The following is an 18830-nucleotide window of genomic DNA, read 5'->3' as shown; positions in this document are numbered from 1 at the left end:
CAACTGCATACAAACTTTGGCCTAACAAAAAGTTTTGCGAAGACTGGGCAAAACTAATGGTGGTATTATACAGGTAGCAAAATTTTCCAAAAATTAAGTGACCCAAATGAGAAAACTTTTGCATGACAACTGCTTCTAACTTTCGCTCCACTCAATTAGCTGCGTGACAATCTTTTAAATCCGTAGTTCGTGAGTTTTCAGGTAAAAGGAAACAAGAAAACTATAAACAATTTTGTGGCTATAAAGTTTCGGATGCTTTATGCTCCTAAATACTAACTTTTTGCATTCACATGTGGCTTTCCCTTCTGACAACTTGGGTACTGTTAGTGATGAATAACATGAAAGGCTCCATCAGGATACAGTAAGTAGACGTGTAATGAATGGAACAACGCTAACAAGTAATGTGGGATCCAGCCATGACGGGAGTCCATTTTAGGTTCTTGCAATGGAAATTGGACCGTTAATAAGAGAAAAGTCAACTTCAAATACATGAATTTTGAGAAAGAATAACGTTTTCCCAACCATAATATGAAAATACGATATTTTATTAGTAAATAAAAGATTAAAATCATTTAAATAACGTAATGATTTCAAGTTGCGTCATAAGTGATATTTGTAATATTCTGCAAACACAAAAAACAGGACAAGAAAACTGCGAATATCACAAATTTTTAATATAATTTTTGTGATCACCATCCCGACTACGTACACGTTACCGAAAAGGAAGTGAACATTTGTCGTAATGTGTAGTTTAAATTAATTACAATTTACAATGTAATTGTCATACGTATTCTTATTCGCATTTCATTTGCTGATGCTGAATTTAAATTATATTTGAATTAATACAGTTTAGAAATCTCTCTGTCAGGGCGTATATAATCTGACAAACGCACGGGCCTGGTATGTTCTTCCGCTGTGTACTTACAAAGCTATATTTTCCATGCCAACGCTGTGCAGTGAAACGGATTACACATTTAATTAAGTTAATGACAATATAATACGCGTAATAATGAAGTAAACAAATCTTCTGTAGTGGCTACTTGAAGGTGATGGGGTAAAAAGCATTCGCACTGTAATATGAAACGAGATGACATTGCACCAAAGATATTAAAAGAAATCTATGATACCAGTAGCCACAGCCTACTCAGATAACAGTACAAAACAGATTCTAATCTTATATCGAAAACATGGAAGAAATAAGCTGGTTTTAATGTAATGGGTACATTGGTCATAAAGATTACAGAAATTTGTAACATGCAATTTTCTTTCTTTCGTGTCTTCTAATTTTTATTTTATTTAAAATAGTTATATACCACCTATTATGTAGTTTAAATACGATTATTTGATTAAAATTAAATTTAAATAACTATTAAACCATTATAGGCTGACATTATAATTGCAAAGAACAAAAACACCAAGAAAAATGCACAGATTAAGGAACATGTACTCGGAATCTAGTAAAAAAACCATCACAGTCTCACGTTTTGACGAAAAACATTCCTCAGAATTATATGAAAGTGGAGAAGACTCTAAATCCATTACTTTACATAGAAAGTTATTTTTCCTTAATATGAACAATGTCATATTCCCTTTTCCAACATTGTTATTTCTTTCGAAACTCAGGCGTGAAGCGAAATTGTTATATCAATACCCGCAATAAGCACGTCAGAGTTACATATTGTAAAAACTGTTTTTTATAAAACACCAAACATCTCACACTGCTTTCTACATTTTGTAAAACTGTGTCAGTTACGACTCATTTTTAAAAAGGAGTACGTTTTTCAAAACATATCAGAATATCTGACTTCGACTTAACAGCGTCCGATATCCAGGACCACAAGAAGAAAATCTTTGTGATTCGCCCGGTCCGGACATCCCGTGCTCCACAGACATATCACAAACCTGATGATGACGACCGAAACTGCTATCGAAACGTCGATTTTACGGCCACCTGAAGCTACCGATCGTCCATAAAAGCTGCACATCATACACATATCTTACGGGGTATGACACTCCCGGATTCGGTGCAACTTATTCGGGCTGACAGGAAAAACGGAACAAATCGAAGCCATCGTTAACATTCATCTGCAGCCTCCGCGCCGTTATCTACGTCCGAAAACAATGCACTTTCTTTGCACGTGAAAAGAAAATCAACTGCACAGAATAATTATATCTGGCAAACTTCTAAGAAGTTGACGTCAAAACACAGTCCACAAACATAAGACAGATGTATAAATTCCTACATTATTCCTAACCTTTCTTACGCCCTTCCTGCACACTGAGTGATATTTATGCCAATTCCTGACAACGTAGGTCGATGTGGTGGGTCTCGATTCATCTCCTATCTTGAGCAGCTAGTCATCTGATCAAAAATTTCTACGACAGTCACAAACCGACAAAGTTTATTACTGTATTCACAAGAGCCCGCTATTGGTCCCGATCCTGAGCCAGATGAATCCAGTCACCCCCACACATCCTAGATTTTTAAGATTACTTTTAATAATACCCTCCCATCTACACCGAGGTCTGTCAAGTGGTCACTTTTCTTAAATATCTCCCACTAAGCTTATTGGTTTTAAGAGGTTGATGGTAAGGTAACAATTTAATTCTATTTATCAAAAATTTAAAAGATAGTATAATTGCGTCATATTGTGAATCCAATATTAAATTAATTATTCGGTTTATGTCCGTCTAATCACAATTATATTTAAATTTTTTTACAAATAAGATAATTAAAATATCATTTTATGTTCCACATCGAATAATCGATTTACATTTGGAACATTTTTACAACATGTTTCGGTTTCATCGAACCATCTTCAGGTGTAAAATTATATCAACAAACTTAAAACTCAATTACAATTTCTGTTGTGTAGCTTTTTGGTGATGTTTTCTGGTGATATTCATATCCAGATTATTTTCATATATTGGAGCAAATGTAATGTTTTGAAGTGAAATGAAATATTTCGCTTTAAATTAATCTGCCCTTGTACACTGCACACGATTACGCAACTATGATAAATATTCAATGCAAATCTTGTCTTACCTTCGTTGTAAAGGTCCAAGAGCGAAGCATCAGATGTTTTGCCACTACCTAGCCTCCATCTTGAACTGCACCCTGGGGGAAAAAAAACAATATAAAATGTACATCACGTATTTTACCGAGACATCTGAAATATCTGTCTCGCGATTCTACCGAAAGGTCTGCGGCAGCGGATTCGGACACCACAATTAATTTATGTTTCACGCTGGTTAGATTTTTAGAATTAAGGTTCTCACGGCGACGAGTAAAAACGTCTGTCTTCTGGTGTGTCGCGCCGTGTAGCCTGACGTTTCAGAAGTGCAAACAGCCTACATCATCAGGACTCATCGTAACTCATCGCCCTGACGATGCAGACAGCGAGAATATCTGAAACGTCGGTAAACTTCTACCAGGCCACATGAAGCAACATTCCAGAATACAGTCATATTCATAATAGCTTTCATGAGAACCTGAAATCTCACCACAGAATGGTTGTCTCTTGTTCCCCTAAGCTACTAAGTCATTTCTGTTATTCGTTTACCACAGTTTGTGTGTGTGTGTGTGTGTGTGGTATAATATTTCCAAAAATAAGTAAGCGAACCAAATCTTAAGATTGTGCCTTAATGCCTTTGTCTGCCAATAGCAATATTGAAAACATTCCAAACTGCTGTTCTATTTCTGTAGTATTACCGTTCATGCTAAAAGTAAACCATTAATAGATAATCGCGTTGAATGTAAGTGTGTTTGCCTGTAGATACTATCTGTTCCTTTCGAAAATGGTAATATTAAGTGCTGTAACTGGAGAACGTCAACCAATTGGCACTGGTTCAGCTTTTAAATACTCTAGAGTCAACTAATTCTTGATACTTTCTCCGAGGTTCATGAAAATTTAATGGTAACGAAACTTGAGCACAGTAGCCAACAGCTTTCCAGTTGAGACGCTGACGAATTGAACACTGCGTTTATTGAATATTGAGTCCCTCTGCACTTCTACCAGCTCCAACGTGGTCACCAAGGTCAACTGCTACTGTACAGTTAATGGTACCATTACTAACATTTCAGTGACAATAAAATCAAGGAGGATGATATGGGCTGGGCATGTAGCACATATAGGTGACGTAGGAAATTCAGAAGAGATTAGCAAAAATTAATACCAAGGCGTGAAGGAAGGATTTTATTAGAAACCATCTGAAACCTTTAGTTTTTATCAGAACAATAATTTCACACTTTAACTTCAACAAATATTATATTTAAGGAACGAATCTTGGAACGTTCAGTTTTCTCCTCCTTCCATAATGCAAGAGAAGTGAACTTCCGACCCTCAGATTCCCTTAAGATTTTCATGGTAGAAATAATTCCATTGATAACCACGGAAACAACCCACATTACATAAAAAGTATCCAACAGATAAAATATGGTGTGGATTGGATTCACATGGCCCAGAACTGGGATCTTGTGAACACATCAATGAACCTCAAAACTTCCACAAGAGACGAAATACTTTTTGACTAGCTCAAGAACTAATAGATTCTTAAAGACTTTCATTCATTGAGTTCGGAAGTGCGATTAGAACAAATGTGATGGAAAGGGATTGTAACTTGCTCCGACTTAAGTCCTGGTGAAGAGTTATTCTTACTCAGGGTGTCCGATGGGGCTGCTTGGAAGTAACTGAGGGCTAAGATCCTCACTCGCGAGGAATATCTTGTGCCTACTTTTCATTAAACAGCTATCAATCATCAGCAGTAAGTGATCACACTTTGAGGGAATCTAATGACGTAAACATAGCATTACCAGTAACTATTTCTGGCTGTACACAGCATACAAAATTTTGATTGGTAATATTTAGGAGTTACGATACCGCATCATGCAGAATATGCAGAGCAATCCAAAACAACGAGTAAAATTATAGAAGGATGCCTGAACCTTCATCTTTAAATTTCTAGATAGCGAACCAATTGTGGGTAGAATCTGGAACTGAAACTTAAAATTGATACACAAATAGGACTTTAACTTATATTTCCGTAAGGGAATTTCGATTTAATTTATTTATTGATGTATTTATTTTTGTGGTGTCAATACCTTTCCTACACAATCACTGAGTAAATAAAAACTGATAAACTGTTTAATATCCGAAAATCACTGTGACAGCGATTGAGGTCGTTTCCGCCTTGGGCCGTATTCCGCTCCCCTCCCGCTTAAAAATGTAACTGTTGTTGAAAAAGATGTTAGGGAAACAATACCTCTCTTTACATGTTTCATATCGAACTTCTGCAACGTTTCAGCAACGAAAATTATGTTAGCGCGGATATAAGGCCCTAGACATCAAGAAGGTGTTACCCCTTTAAAGCCGAGTGGTACGTACCACTTACTTTAACAACCAGTGGCTGTTGTATGTGAACAGAACATTTTAAATATACCGGGAATGATTTTGTACGTCTTTAGAATATTTGAAATAGCTGAGGAACTATTTCGTACGTGTTTAGGTCATTTCAGACATCTGACAAATTATCTTATACGTGCTTACAAAGAGAACAGTCCAGAACAAAGGCAGCAACAATGAAAAACTGTTCTGTGTTCTAGCATCGGTGAAGGTGGTCTCTTAGCTCCGCAACCAAGCTCGACAGAAGTTGGGAACACGCAGCCGAGAATCGCGGAACACATTCAACTGTCGATGTTCCTCTTTCCCAAACGAGAGTAACATAGTTCAAAACAAATCTAAATTAACGCAACCTGAACCAATACAACAAAACTCGTTTTAAATTGACGCAATTTCACACATAACCTACAAGAAACTAACAACAGCTACCATAACATAATGTAATGTAACGATAACTAACAGAACCTTACTCAACAATATCACACAAACTCAAACCAGCCTCCACTAACATTATGTAACCTCAGTATATCTAACCTAAGCTAACTCTACCTAACCGAATCTAACCTGAACTGACCTGACCCTCCTCACCAAACTTAACATATCTGATCTGGCATGCCTTTACCTGATCTAGCCAAACCATTCCTCACCTGACTCGACCTATCTTAAATAAACCTAATCTCACATAATTCCCAACCTAACCCAACCCAACACAATCCAACATAATGCAACTTTCCCAAACCCAACCAAACCCAACCTAACCTAACCTAACCTAAAGTTACCTAACCAAAAGAAGCTAAACTGAACTAAACCGAACAAAACCTAACTAAATCAAGCTAAACGGAACTATACTGAACTAAATGGAACTAATATAAAACTGAACCAAAATCGAATAAACGGAATTGAACCAAACAAAACCGAACTAAACTAAACTGAAATGAAATGAAATGAATTAAACTATACCTCTCCGAACTGAACGGAAGTAAACAGAACCAGATCGAACAAGGCCAGACTGGACCAAACTATGCCATTTTTTCCTATCACATTAAACGATACGTATCGAATGACCACACCTATAATAAGCTCTCGGGCAGTAAACACGAATATGAAGCCATTATATTTCAAGGTACGTTCTAAGGTAATGCACGTGAGGGGCTTGTTCCATCGGCGAACGCACAGTTGAGTTTGGCGGCAAATGTAGCGGGAACTGGCCGGTTACAAGAATGAACGTGTACGGAGACTTCTTATGCGCTGAACTCGAGAGAGTTGGCAGGAAAGAACAGCGGTCGTATTGAAAATGTGCACACAGCGGAGAGCCGAAAAATAAAGCAGACGACTATTGCGGAATATTGACCTCTGCCAAAAAAAATTAAATGTTCCGTAACACTGGTTTGTAAACCGCGGAGAATTTTGCTACGAAGAAAAACAAACACAGTGGTTTCAATGTAACGTTCATAGTACAGATATTTGCAAAGCATCATTTGTAATACCTTCGAATATAATAATGTGTACAACCATTTGTCGTAGAAATATTTACGTGTAGGTATAATTCATTTGCATGATTACACCTCTCTTGTATTTATTATGGATATATTTAGTTCCATGACGCCATCATCCTGATGATGATGATGATGATAATAATAATAATAATAATAATCGCTTGATTGACGGTGTTAAAATTTCTTTCCGGTACGCATCTCTACGTCGACCAGCAACGTATTTAATAAAACATATGTTTCTAAAACCAATACATATTTTGAAACTGATTAAAATTTTAAAATTTGTTCGATCAATAATCAAATTTGAGGGTGGTTTACATACAATTTATACTGTCTTTTAGACATTTTAAAAAAGGCTGTATTTTTTCTTGAACAGCAAGCTTAGAAAATGTTATAATTACACTTTAGTGTCCTCATGTTTCAAGAAACAACAATTTAGAGATGATAATATTGCAAGTCCGTTACCAACCACGAGGACGTAGAAACCTGGCACGACCAAAGCGTCGATGAAACTGAATAATAACAAGCATTTTCGGGGTTTATTCTTCGCACAACGTCATATTGAACCAAATTCTATTTGTTATTGGCCCCCCAAACATTTAAATGTTAGACAAAGAGAAATATCGCTTATAAAATATTTTAACAACAGAAGTGAAACTCGCTGTCCTTTTCACACCAAATTTCGCTCCTATCAAGACTGAGGAATAGCTATTCAACTTTCCTGTAAGTGATCCCGTGCAAGACCACGAAACAGCTAGCAAACCACGCGACCAGAAGAATAATTACGACGGTTCAATGACCTGCCACAAGGAACCAAAGCAGCTCACAAATGTGTTCAACTTTTCCTAGCACCGAGGTCTGGAAGTCCGTTCATTTGACTCCATATGTCCCTTTTAAACTTCCATGACGCTAGAATATAGGAGACATTATTGGAAATGTGGACTGCAAATGCATTATTTCCTGTTTTCCATTATCTCAATGGCCTTCATGTAAATTTGTAGCAGATACAAATCTACTGTTACAAAGGTACTCGCCCTACAGACGTCAAAGTGCACAGTCAGAAATTATTTTTCCGTGTATTCTGTTAAATATTCATATTATCAGAAGTGTTCAAATAAAAGAAAATCTTAATAATAGCAACCAGTATACGTCTTGTACTCATTTTAGTATTTTGGACCGTTATGGATAAATTATATTAACGCTTTAAAGTCCTTCTAAATAATACGAATTTAATATTCAGTCCGTACCTCAGAGAAAACGCACTTCACCATTACAAACATCACATATTTAATGTTGTTTAAGTAATAATCGCTGTTGGCTCTGAAAATCATAAGAAACCCAAAAATATAAAATGCAGAATTACTGACTGTTAAAGTTTGTGGAACATATATTTACCGCTGAGCGTTTAAAGGGCCCAATTCAATTAACGATAAGCCTCAAGATTAAAATCGCCGAACGGATTCTAATGTTTTTAATTTGAAGTTTTCACGGCGGTGGGGAAGACAATGCCGTTAGTCTTCTGTTTCTTCACCCCCGAAGATGGAAACAGTATGTTTCTCCGAAACGTTCGCATCAACGGCGCTAAAATCCGGAAGAATTGCAGCTTTTAGTTTGACCCACGAATAAGTCTACACAATTTCTTCGAAATTTACGGATTAGTTTAAGAGATGAAAGCCACAGGCAGAAAGGCCGAGAGACAACGGATAAAAATTTGCATGGCTACAAAATGTGATGAAAATGTATTACTGTTGTGGTTGTTATTGGAATTTTATTTTAACTCAGTTCATTATCTGTGATTTGGTGTATAAAGTTAATACGTTTTAATGCTCTCTTCTCAATAGAAATTTTTGTTTTTACAGGCTTAGATCTTCATCCACTCAGCCTGCTTCTGCTATTCTCCAAAAGTATTACCTTTATCGAACGGGCCCTTCAGAATAAAGGCAACTTTTATTTCTCACCTTAAGACGGAAACAACGAGTCCAGAGAATCGTTAACTTTTAACATTTTATATTTTAAATCACTTACAATGGAAAAAAAAGTGCAAATAAAATGTGATAATGCATGTGAAACGAGTTTTAAGCTAACCACATATGTATGCAAAGCCGGTAAGTTAAATTGTAAATAATCATCAAGTTTCAGGAGCGTTGTGATTTAGAGAACTTCTTTCTCACTTGTAATTCGGATCTGAATATAAGTGAAACTGAGGCTAATTTATCCGAAATTACAGCCCCTCCTCGTCCTAGCAAAGATAGCTATAAGGTAGGCCTAATAAAAGTTAACTTAAAGCACCTGGTTGAATGAAAGTACGAGAATATGGTATCTCGGAAGCATGCAGCCACATCAGAAAATGATGATTGTTAATTATTATAGCTAAAATTTTCTTTCTTGCACAGAAGTACTGAAAAATTGCGTTCTTATCAAAACGAAGACTTGTTCCATGAGGCACTAGCCTTCAAATTGCTTCTCGTATATGCACTCTTCATTTTAAAAAAATGCTTCTTTATAAATCACCCAAGAAATATGCATTGTCGCTGCTGGTCAGCTGCATTGTGACGACGTGTGAAGGGACATACTGCCTTCACAAAACGATGGCACATACCTACAAGAGGATTCATCCAAATCTTCAACGCAATGAAAAATTCAAATCTCCGGATGTCCAGATATGCCTATACATCGCCCTGATGATGGAGGCAGTATGACCTCAGAAACGTTGGTTAACATCGACCAGACTACAGGGCGCAACAACCCAGAAGACAGAAATCTTCATACTCATCGCCCTGATTATGGAGGCAGTATGACCTCTGAAACGTTGGTTAACATCGACCAGACTACACAGCGCAACAACCCAGAAGACAGAAATCTTCATACTCTGATGACGGAGGCAGTATGACCTCTGAAACGTTGGTAAACATCGACCAGACTACACAGCGCAACAATACAGAAGACAGAAATCTTCATACTCTGACGACGGAGGCAGTATGACCTCCGAAACGTTGGATAACATCGACCAGACTACACATCGCAACAACCCAGAAGACAGAAATCTTCATACTCATCGCCCTGATGACGGAGGCAGTATGACCTCTGAAACGTTGGTTAACATCTACCAGACTACAGGGCGCAACAACCCAGAAGACGATCATCCTCATACTCGATGCCGTGAGAACCCAAGTCTCACTTAACTCACACGTATACATGAGCAATTCGACGTCTACGTAAACACTGTTGCAGTGACTAATCGATTAATACTAGTCAGGCAACAAAGAAACGTATAAGCATAGACTCGAAAATGATAACAAATGTGCGAAATGCTTTCCACACACTGGACATTCCAGGTCTTACATAAACAAAAATATCAGTTGTTATTTTTGGTAGGTGTACTCAAACGCCCCAGTGGCCTTCATGTTCACCTATTGCATAACGAACCTATTTTTTTCAAAGCTAATCTCGCACTACAGACAACGCACTTCGTCTTTCGCGGGGATTGCGGGCTGCTTTTGTTTTAAGTGCTCCTTACGTATTGATTATTAAGTGCTGGAAAATATTCCAGAGTTGCATTCCTTTCGTACACCACTATTATGTTACGTACAATTTAATTTTTGTAAGATTTCTGAAATTCCCACTACAGTGCTATGTCTACAACAGGGGATATAATCCTCTATTCCTACCTCAACATATCGCTCTGAGATTCTAAAAAACTTCCTGCATAATTAATAAAGTCCTCTCGGTCTATCAGCCGTGTTAGTTGGTGTCAATCGCCGACGTTTCGAGGACCATCTCTGTCGAACTAGTTCGCGCTACGAGCCACACAGTCAACAGCCTTGAAAATGAGGACAGAGACGGTCGTCGAAACGTCGGCGTTTGATCAGCAACTAACACGGCTGATGGCCCGAGAGGACTTTATTAATGAAAGCCGCCGTGAAAGCTTCACATCATATTCCTGCATTTGTGATTTTGCTCTTTGCCTCATTGAACGGTAACACGTTTACCAACCACGCAAACCAAATGGCAAAACCAATCCGGGTCTTTTCTACGTATCACACCTCTTTTTCGCAGTGTGTAAGAAATGTCTTTCTAATACTAAAAAAAATTAGAGTTCATTCTTTGATTCACCATGGAACTAATATAAAAATATCGTTTAATTATATATTTTTTTTCTAAATTTAACGCGCGGTTAAGTTGATCTCGGCAGACGTCATACAAAACTCTCTTTCACTCGGTATGTTTCCAAATTTTCGGGTGAACAATAGCGCTTTTAGCTGGGCTGACGGCAGCGTGGAACTTACAAGTTGCAAAAGTGAGCAACCACATTTTGCAGTGAAATATAAATGTAATGGGAACTGTGCAGATCTAGTTGTATGGAGGCCGATAGTAAACGAAATACGAAAATAGCGTGTCCTGTAAAGGACACGCCTTCCGGTGGTTCAGGAGCATACCGTACACACGAAGAAAGAAGGAACACATAAATAAGTAATAATCTAACCCTGATTGCACCAGATGCCGATGTGTATTCTGAAACGTCGAATTTAGTAAGTTGTTCTGTGCAATGGAATTATGGTGCAAGTTCTCTGTAATCACACTGGTATAGTTGTCACACATTGTCCTCCATTTTGCGTGGTATTTGAACACGTCACAGGAGAAAAATAACTGGCAAAGAAGATTTATAACTTCCAAGTCAAATTTTATATTAAAGGGAAATATAAAAACATTTTTACACTTCAAGATGGTTCTAGTTTGTTGCACCGCGTAGTTTGGTATAAGTATTGACGTTTCAGAGGTCCTTGCTTTCTCAATAATCAGGGTAACGAATGATTATGGAAGCAATAAGGCGGTGCAAAAACCCAGAAGTTATCTTCACACTCGCCACCGTGAGAACCTGAAATCTCACTTGGTCTTACATTTATGTAGGCATATGGCTTTTAATTCAGCAACACTTTCGATATATTGAATGTATGTTCTTGGGGATGAAAGTTAAGGTATCTTTAAGATAATATTACATTCAACAACATTGCTTTATGGTGTTTGTAAAGTCTTGGATGTGCTTTATAAATACAAGTATAAACCCAGTGATGACATTTACGTACAAATTTTGAGAACGAAATCGGATGTTATATCAGTGGCAAGAGCATGATACTACAACAGTGTTATATAAATCTGTTTTAAATTAGATGACTAAATCATGTCTGAATATAACAGAAAAAAATATATTGGGGGTACGTGCTCATAATGGATGTTCGATTTTAGAGTAGAGGCCAGGTTTGCTCTCTGCGTCCACATTCAAAGGGGGCCCACTTCATATTCTCAGTGAAATGACGGGATTCTAAGAAAATGCCTTAGGCGCAACTACATTACTGAATGGGGTCATTGACACCAGGTCAGAAAACAGACTTTGGACATGTGAGATGTGCCCACTGCTGATGCTGACAAGTCTGTCTGTCTGATCAGATTTTAGTTAAAGCAGTCAAACTGCAGAATGGCTCGCGATGAGGCGTTCGCCCGTCCAGAGAGTTTTTAATAGATGTCTAATGGATTATTTCGCAATCATTCTCAACTGGAACAGGCATCAGGGCCTGAATCGTGATGACTGGAAAAGACTGACTCATCGTTATTTATCGACGCTTCTTCAATTGCTAAAACTATGTACCGTCAAGTTATAGAATAAACGTGTGAATAATAAATGGGAATGGTTTAAGATGTTGATGTGAAAAGTTGTGACGACGTGTTTTCTACTTCTTCTGAAACGTTGGTAACAAAGTATATATGGACAAAGGGTGTCACAGACCAGAAGACCAAAACCCACAAATTGGAAGGGGTCTGTAAGAAATCCACTTGCATGGAGAGCCTCAGCCAGGACAGACCGTCTCCAGATCGAACGTTGCACCTGCCAGATACGAAGCAGAACTGCTTCAACGTTCAATTAGACGATTAAGAAATGGTAGCAATTGTGTCAAACCATCTTAGTACGCATGTTCTTAAAATGCTGTCATCTGGGTTGTAGGGCCGTGTAGTCTGGTAGAAGTTTACCGACGTTTCAGAGGTCCTTGCTGCCTCAATCATGAGGGCAACGCATCGCCCTCATGATGGAGGCAGCAAGGAAATGTTCTTGTCTTGAAATTCTTGCGAATAGGAACCAGAGAATTTGGCCGGCAGTTCTCTCGGTCCGTTAACGGAGAGACTGTTGAGCTTCGAGCGAAGACCAGCTCTCAGCAACAAAACAGGAGTAAAGGAGTGAAGGTCACAGTGAAAGAAACTGCGTAACGAATAATCTTGCTGCTGATGAAGCAAGCTAAGAGGAAAGGTAAGACTGCGACCAGCGACGATACAGCGTACGTATCTGTGAGGAAACGCATTTTGGTTACTCAGCGAAATTTCAATCTCATGTCTAATTTCATTAGTTCAGCTCATTTCATGCTGAAGTGTACAATTCTGTGTGTTCCCAAGTAATAAACATACCTATTTCATTTGAGAAGTTGCAAAAATAAAATGTTTTATTTTCAAACATTCGTGCGTAACATTTCCCAAAACGACTAAACAATGTAATGTTTAGGCATTATTTAATGCAATAATTAATTAAAATCAAGTTAATTTTTAAAACCTTATACGTGTTAAGAGTTTACTGATCACATTCTCAAAGTTGTTACTTGTTACTGTTATTAATTCAAATTTCTAGATTTGTATTCGACAAAAAATGTCTAATGCCCAAACAAAACCTTCATCAAATCACAAAAATATTATAAAGTCCTATTTCCGGCTTCGAAGGATCGACAATAAAGCGACTTCGATGAGCAGAAGGCGTCAGTCACTTGTTTTTCTTGTCATTGTTACCCAATGGCGTCCAACTAACACATTTCCAATTTTCGCGGTTTGAGGTTCTTGAGGTAAATTGATGTAGCCAAATTTGACTCAAAATTGACTAAGCTACAACATAAAGTTCAAATTTCCATATACATTTCAGAGTATCATACATTCCAAATGGGTGTATCGTTCCCCGAGTCTGACAAGGGCGTCACTAGGCCTAGTTCGCCCCCCCTCCCCCCAGCCCAAAAAAATTTCAAAAGCTACAAATTACGATAAAACCAGCTTTTACTACACAGGCTGAAGAAAAAATAAGATATACATTAAGCAGAGTAACGAGAGTCTCGGCGCCAGTCCTCAAGAGGGGGAGAGAACCAGAGCGGCCATCACCCCCCCCCCCCGCCCCTGCCCGCAAACCAATGCTCGCGGAGATCCTTCAACAGATGCTGTTCAAACCAAGCCCATTAAAAAATGGCCCTTTCCAACCCAACAATACAACTTTCTTCAAAACTTTATTGTTTTATTTACATTAAATTCAAAATTTAATTTAGTTACAATTAATTAAGCTTTGCTTCCGCTGAATAGCGGGGCGTTAAGTCTGGCTCCACCCGTTCCCTGACCTGAATGCCAGAAGTACGTATGAGGAAAAGTTCGCTCTCGCTGAGTTTACTCCAGAGACATTCTGATCGTGAAGAAAACCACCGAATGCGAACGCCTCCAGTACAAATTAAATATCGTACATACTCTTCGAGTCAATTACCTTAAGACACAGGACAATTAACAACTTAATTCATAGGTTCAAGCACAGTTGCATCATCGCTGTCCTTCTATGTTCAGGTACAAACGATGCATATCGGTGGTAAAATATTTTTTATGTGGTATGAATGTGAAGCGGCTTCAGATGGTATGACATTTATCGCAAGTTCACTGAAATAACGAATTGATTACAAATTATTTGGTGGAATGAAGACAAACAATCAGATGCATAATAATGTAGAAACACAACAGTGCAATTTTCTTTACCTAACAGGACAAAAATCTTTTGTACGGCCAGTTTTGTCAACTGTCACAAAAACCAGGAAACACATGAAGTAATAATAATTCGGTCCAACTGTAAGTTCGTAAAACGTAAACTCTTAATTTGAGGGCAAAACCTAAAAACAAGATGATGAGGGAAATGTTTAGACTCTAGTGAAATGAAGTGGGAAACTTAAGACAATGGTAAAATTCTACAAGACCACACGGCGACATCCCTGAAGACAGCCATCTTTAACATTGTAAGATCTGAGGTTTTCACAGCTGTCTTCTGGGTTGTTACGCTGTGTAGTATGGTAGATTCATCGCCCTGATGACGGAGGCAGTATGACCTCTGAAACGTTGGTAAACATCGACCAGACTACACAGCGCAACAACCCAGAAGACAAATCTTCATCTTTAACATTAATAGGTAACTTAGGGAATCAAGTTGTGAGGACCGGACGCAGATCGAACCTGACACGGACTGTGTGTCCATCAGCAAACCATCAGGTTCCACTGCTTCGGTGATACTTGGTTGGTCAGACGTGTTATCCCCTATTCATGTGATAGAATCGATGGAGATGCTAATAATTCAGTGGGACACAGACATTGAGACATGGCGGTTGGGTATACGTGTATTTTTAAGGGCACTGCCTTCAGTTAGCGTGGCACTAAGGGAGAATAGAGCGTCCGCTGCACGCAAACGGCTGGCCTCCACAAAGCGGCCAAATACCTCGGTACATGATTTTAATGTTTGTTCACAGTTCAAATCATGAAGATTACTTCTTCGGAACTACTTATAAAATAGTATGAGTTTCAATACACAAAGCGGGGTGTCTAAATCAACCAACCCCCAGCTCACAACCTACACTTGTTTGGTTGCAATACAATAATCAAGGTTTCGCTTAGGTCTATGTGGTACAAAACGAATTACTGATGAGTGAGATCCTTGCAAGCATCTACAACACAACAGTCACAAAAAGGTTGGCCTTGACCTAAACACGGACAAAAGATACGTAATGTGTTAATGGTCAATAACCAAAGCCATCGGTTTATTTCTGATAATCGTTCTATCCGCGTCCTTTTTGATGTTACAAATCTCATGCCAGGAATTTAAAGCGTCCAGCATTTCAAAATAATAACTCGCTATAATTCAGTTACTGTGCAAATTTGATTAAATATTTCTGGTACAATTTTATCAGTACAGGTATTCGAATTGACACGACCGAATCAAGTAACCAAACGAACTTATAGAAATCACTAGTTAAAATTAGTTTTCAATGTTTCCTGAACATGACATAAATGTCGTTAACATAGCATCTATAGAACGAGCCATAATTTCCTAGTTGCATATAACAAACACTTTTCCAAAACCTTGAGAAATATCCTGATGATGCAGCGTTTACTGGTTCTAGAATGCACATTGATGAATGAATGACTATTTTTAGAGTTAACCGTGTAAACGTGTTAGCCAGGTTAACACTTTAAAAGCGAAAAACAGGAGGTATTCTGTCATACTTTCGTTGTTCAGTGGTATTCCATACACAGAATTATACCTCCTGACCCAGTAGACCCATCCCGCGTAATAAAATTCGGCCCTGGCGAATCAGCGTCGTGCTTGTCCGAAACAAACTCTCGAACGAAGGCGTACGCACCGACTGCAAACGACGGTTTGGAATAGCGGTTTTCCAGTCCTTCAGTAATTCCTTAAAACGCATTCTGACCACTTCCTTCCGAAGTAAACAACGTACACTCCATAGAAACCCTGGCGTCAAGCCAAATGCTTGCAACGATCCACGTAGGTAATGAAATTTTAGAAAATTCACAGTAAGAATTTATTCTAATTAATTCAGCTCACTATGAAATTTATAATTTTGAAAGTTCGGGGGAAATCTAAAAATACTTCTCTCGCTTCTAAATTAATATATGCAAAAAACACAAATGTCAAATGATATGAATTCTCGTGCCGATAATGCTTACAACTTTCTCCGTTTCGAACTTTTTATAGGTTAGAGAACGTAAGATTATAGATACATGTCAGGAACACACAAGTTTCGATTAATAAAATCTGCATAAATAATGAAGTGAATGAATTGTCCGAAGGGAATGTGGATGTTGACGAAAGACATATCACCTACCGACTTCAACTGAACTTAACACAAAACGAAATAGTGGTATGTCTAAGTATACTTCTGTGTGAATTCAAAACGTATTACTAACAGCGTCCTTCGTAAAATATTTTATATTACCGTCATTGACCATGTGCAAGCACTTTTCTCCAGCCCTGGTTGCCATTACGCTACAAAAGCGGACAACTGAATGTATTAGGATTTCTGTCTTCTGGGTTGTTGCGCCGTGTAATATGGTAAAAGTTTACCAGCGTTTCAGAGGTCATGAATCGCCCTGATGACGGAAGCATTTCACATAAAATATAATAAGAAACGACCGCTCTGTTATAAACGTTTCCTTCGTGAACACTGATAAATGACTTTATTTCCGAACAACACTACAAACGCGCACGTGTAAATGTTTCGACAAATACCACAAATATCTAATAAAATTATCATAGTTTTTGTAGCAACGGAAATTTGTGCGTTGTAAAATTTCCTCTCCTATAACTGAACCATCCTACACGTTACTCTGTGTTTTAAAAAATCTGTAATTTAGATAATTTGCTTTGAACTGAGAATGCATTGCCCAACATTGTCACTATGAATAATGGGTACGTTATGATACCAATGGACATTCATAAATTGTAATAAGACCAGAAAACCTTCTTAAAATCATGATATGCTAATTTAAAGTGATTTTTTTTTATAAATGTGTAACAACAGTTCCTTATGTAGGCCACCAAGCACTAAACTGTACATAAAATTCATTGTTTGTATACGCCAAGTTCTAGAATTATAACTGCTGTCGTGTTACATCAGCCTTCTGGACGCATTTGTTTCATTATCTGCTAATTAGTACAATCACGGTGAGATTTCAGGTTCTTGAGGCGACGAGTATGAAGATGGATATCTTCTGGGACGTTGCGCCTTGTAATATCGTAAACAGTGACCGACGTTTCAAAAATACTCACTACCATAACGACTGAGACAAGACTACCAACAAACGACAATCGATATATTCATCAAAGTCAGAACCTCAAAAATCATATCACAACAGAATAACTAAAATGTACATTAAAAAATTACACTAATAATTCGACTTTTCTGTTAGTACTGGTTTCAGATACGTGACTACTCCAAGTTTTTACTTATTCTCTTAAGCTTTAATTGAAATAACAAGCCATCAACCCTTTGTGAAAAGGTGTCACGCTAATAATTATTACCTCTAACAATTATGCTCGCATAACAATTCACAGAGTAGAAACGTCATGTATAATGATGCAGATAATAAATGCACTAAGCCCGCGTGACAATGTATAAAACCACCCAACAAATGTAAGTCTTGTGGGAATTCTCCACAGCACATTAAGTAATGGCTTCCATTTTCCGTTTTTGAAATTTAAGTGCTGATTGGGTAAGAATACGAAGAAGAAGAAAAATAACAACAACTCAATACTGCATGAACTGAACGACCACTATAACGAAGCGTTATCCTCTGAAGCCAACTCACAAGTAACTTATCTTAGTTCTGTGCTCAGAATTAAATGTCAAAGCAAAATCACATGGCTCGACTTAAAAAGTGCCATCTTACTTCTACAAATGTCTAGTGGGTGTCTTTATTTCTCAGACAAGTACAATGTTGCTGATACCAATAATCGCGTGCTTAAGATTTCTTAATTAAGGATTGCATCTTTGTAAAGCCTAATTGTAACATGCATTAGTAAGACATCTTACATCATTTTACCAACACTTTATTAGACGGGTTGTTGGCGTTGGAAGCGTTACTGGTAGCAGGGACAGTGACTGCAGGGGTCGAACGAGTACCTCGCCCGCGAGAACGCATAGTTCAGCACCGTAACCGGATAAATTTAATGAACAAATGTTATAATTTTTATAAAACTTATCATTTATGTATTATTTAAGGCTTTCACGGCAGTGAGGTTGTTGTGTCGTGTGGTCTGGTAGAAGTTTACCGATGTTTCAAAGGTCCTTAGTGCCTCCGTCATCAGGGC

At 37.9% G+C, this 18830-nt stretch overlaps 1 protein-coding gene across 7 annotated transcripts in view; it reads right to left on the bottom strand.

Moving 5' to 3' along the window:
* The window catches only part of wge (BAH domain and coiled-coil containing protein winged eye), a 281527-nt gene that overhangs the window by 113023 nt on the left and 149674 nt on the right, over positions 1 to 18830 (bottom strand). For all 7 annotated transcript variants that reach the window (XM_087359141.1, XM_087359113.1, XM_087359128.1 and 4 more), the window contains one exon: positions 3047 to 3118. Coding sequence is in view for 6 of the 7 variants with exons in the window: in XM_087359113.1 (XP_087215239.1) it covers positions 3047 to 3118 (72 nt within the window). In the remaining variant the exon portion in view is untranslated. The remainder of the gene's footprint in view (positions 1 to 3046; positions 3119 to 18830) is intronic.

The sequence above is a fragment of the Zootermopsis nevadensis genome, unplaced genomic scaffold (assembly GCF_977971745.1).
Source record: "Zootermopsis nevadensis isolate Lab colony 2312 unplaced genomic scaffold, Znev_1.0 Znev_ptg000003l, whole genome shotgun sequence".
Lineage (NCBI taxonomy): Eukaryota > Metazoa > Arthropoda > Insecta > Blattodea > Termopsidae > Zootermopsis > Zootermopsis nevadensis.
The sequence above is the reverse complement of the archived record's forward strand: the minus strand, read 5'-3'. Positions and strand labels throughout refer to the sequence as shown.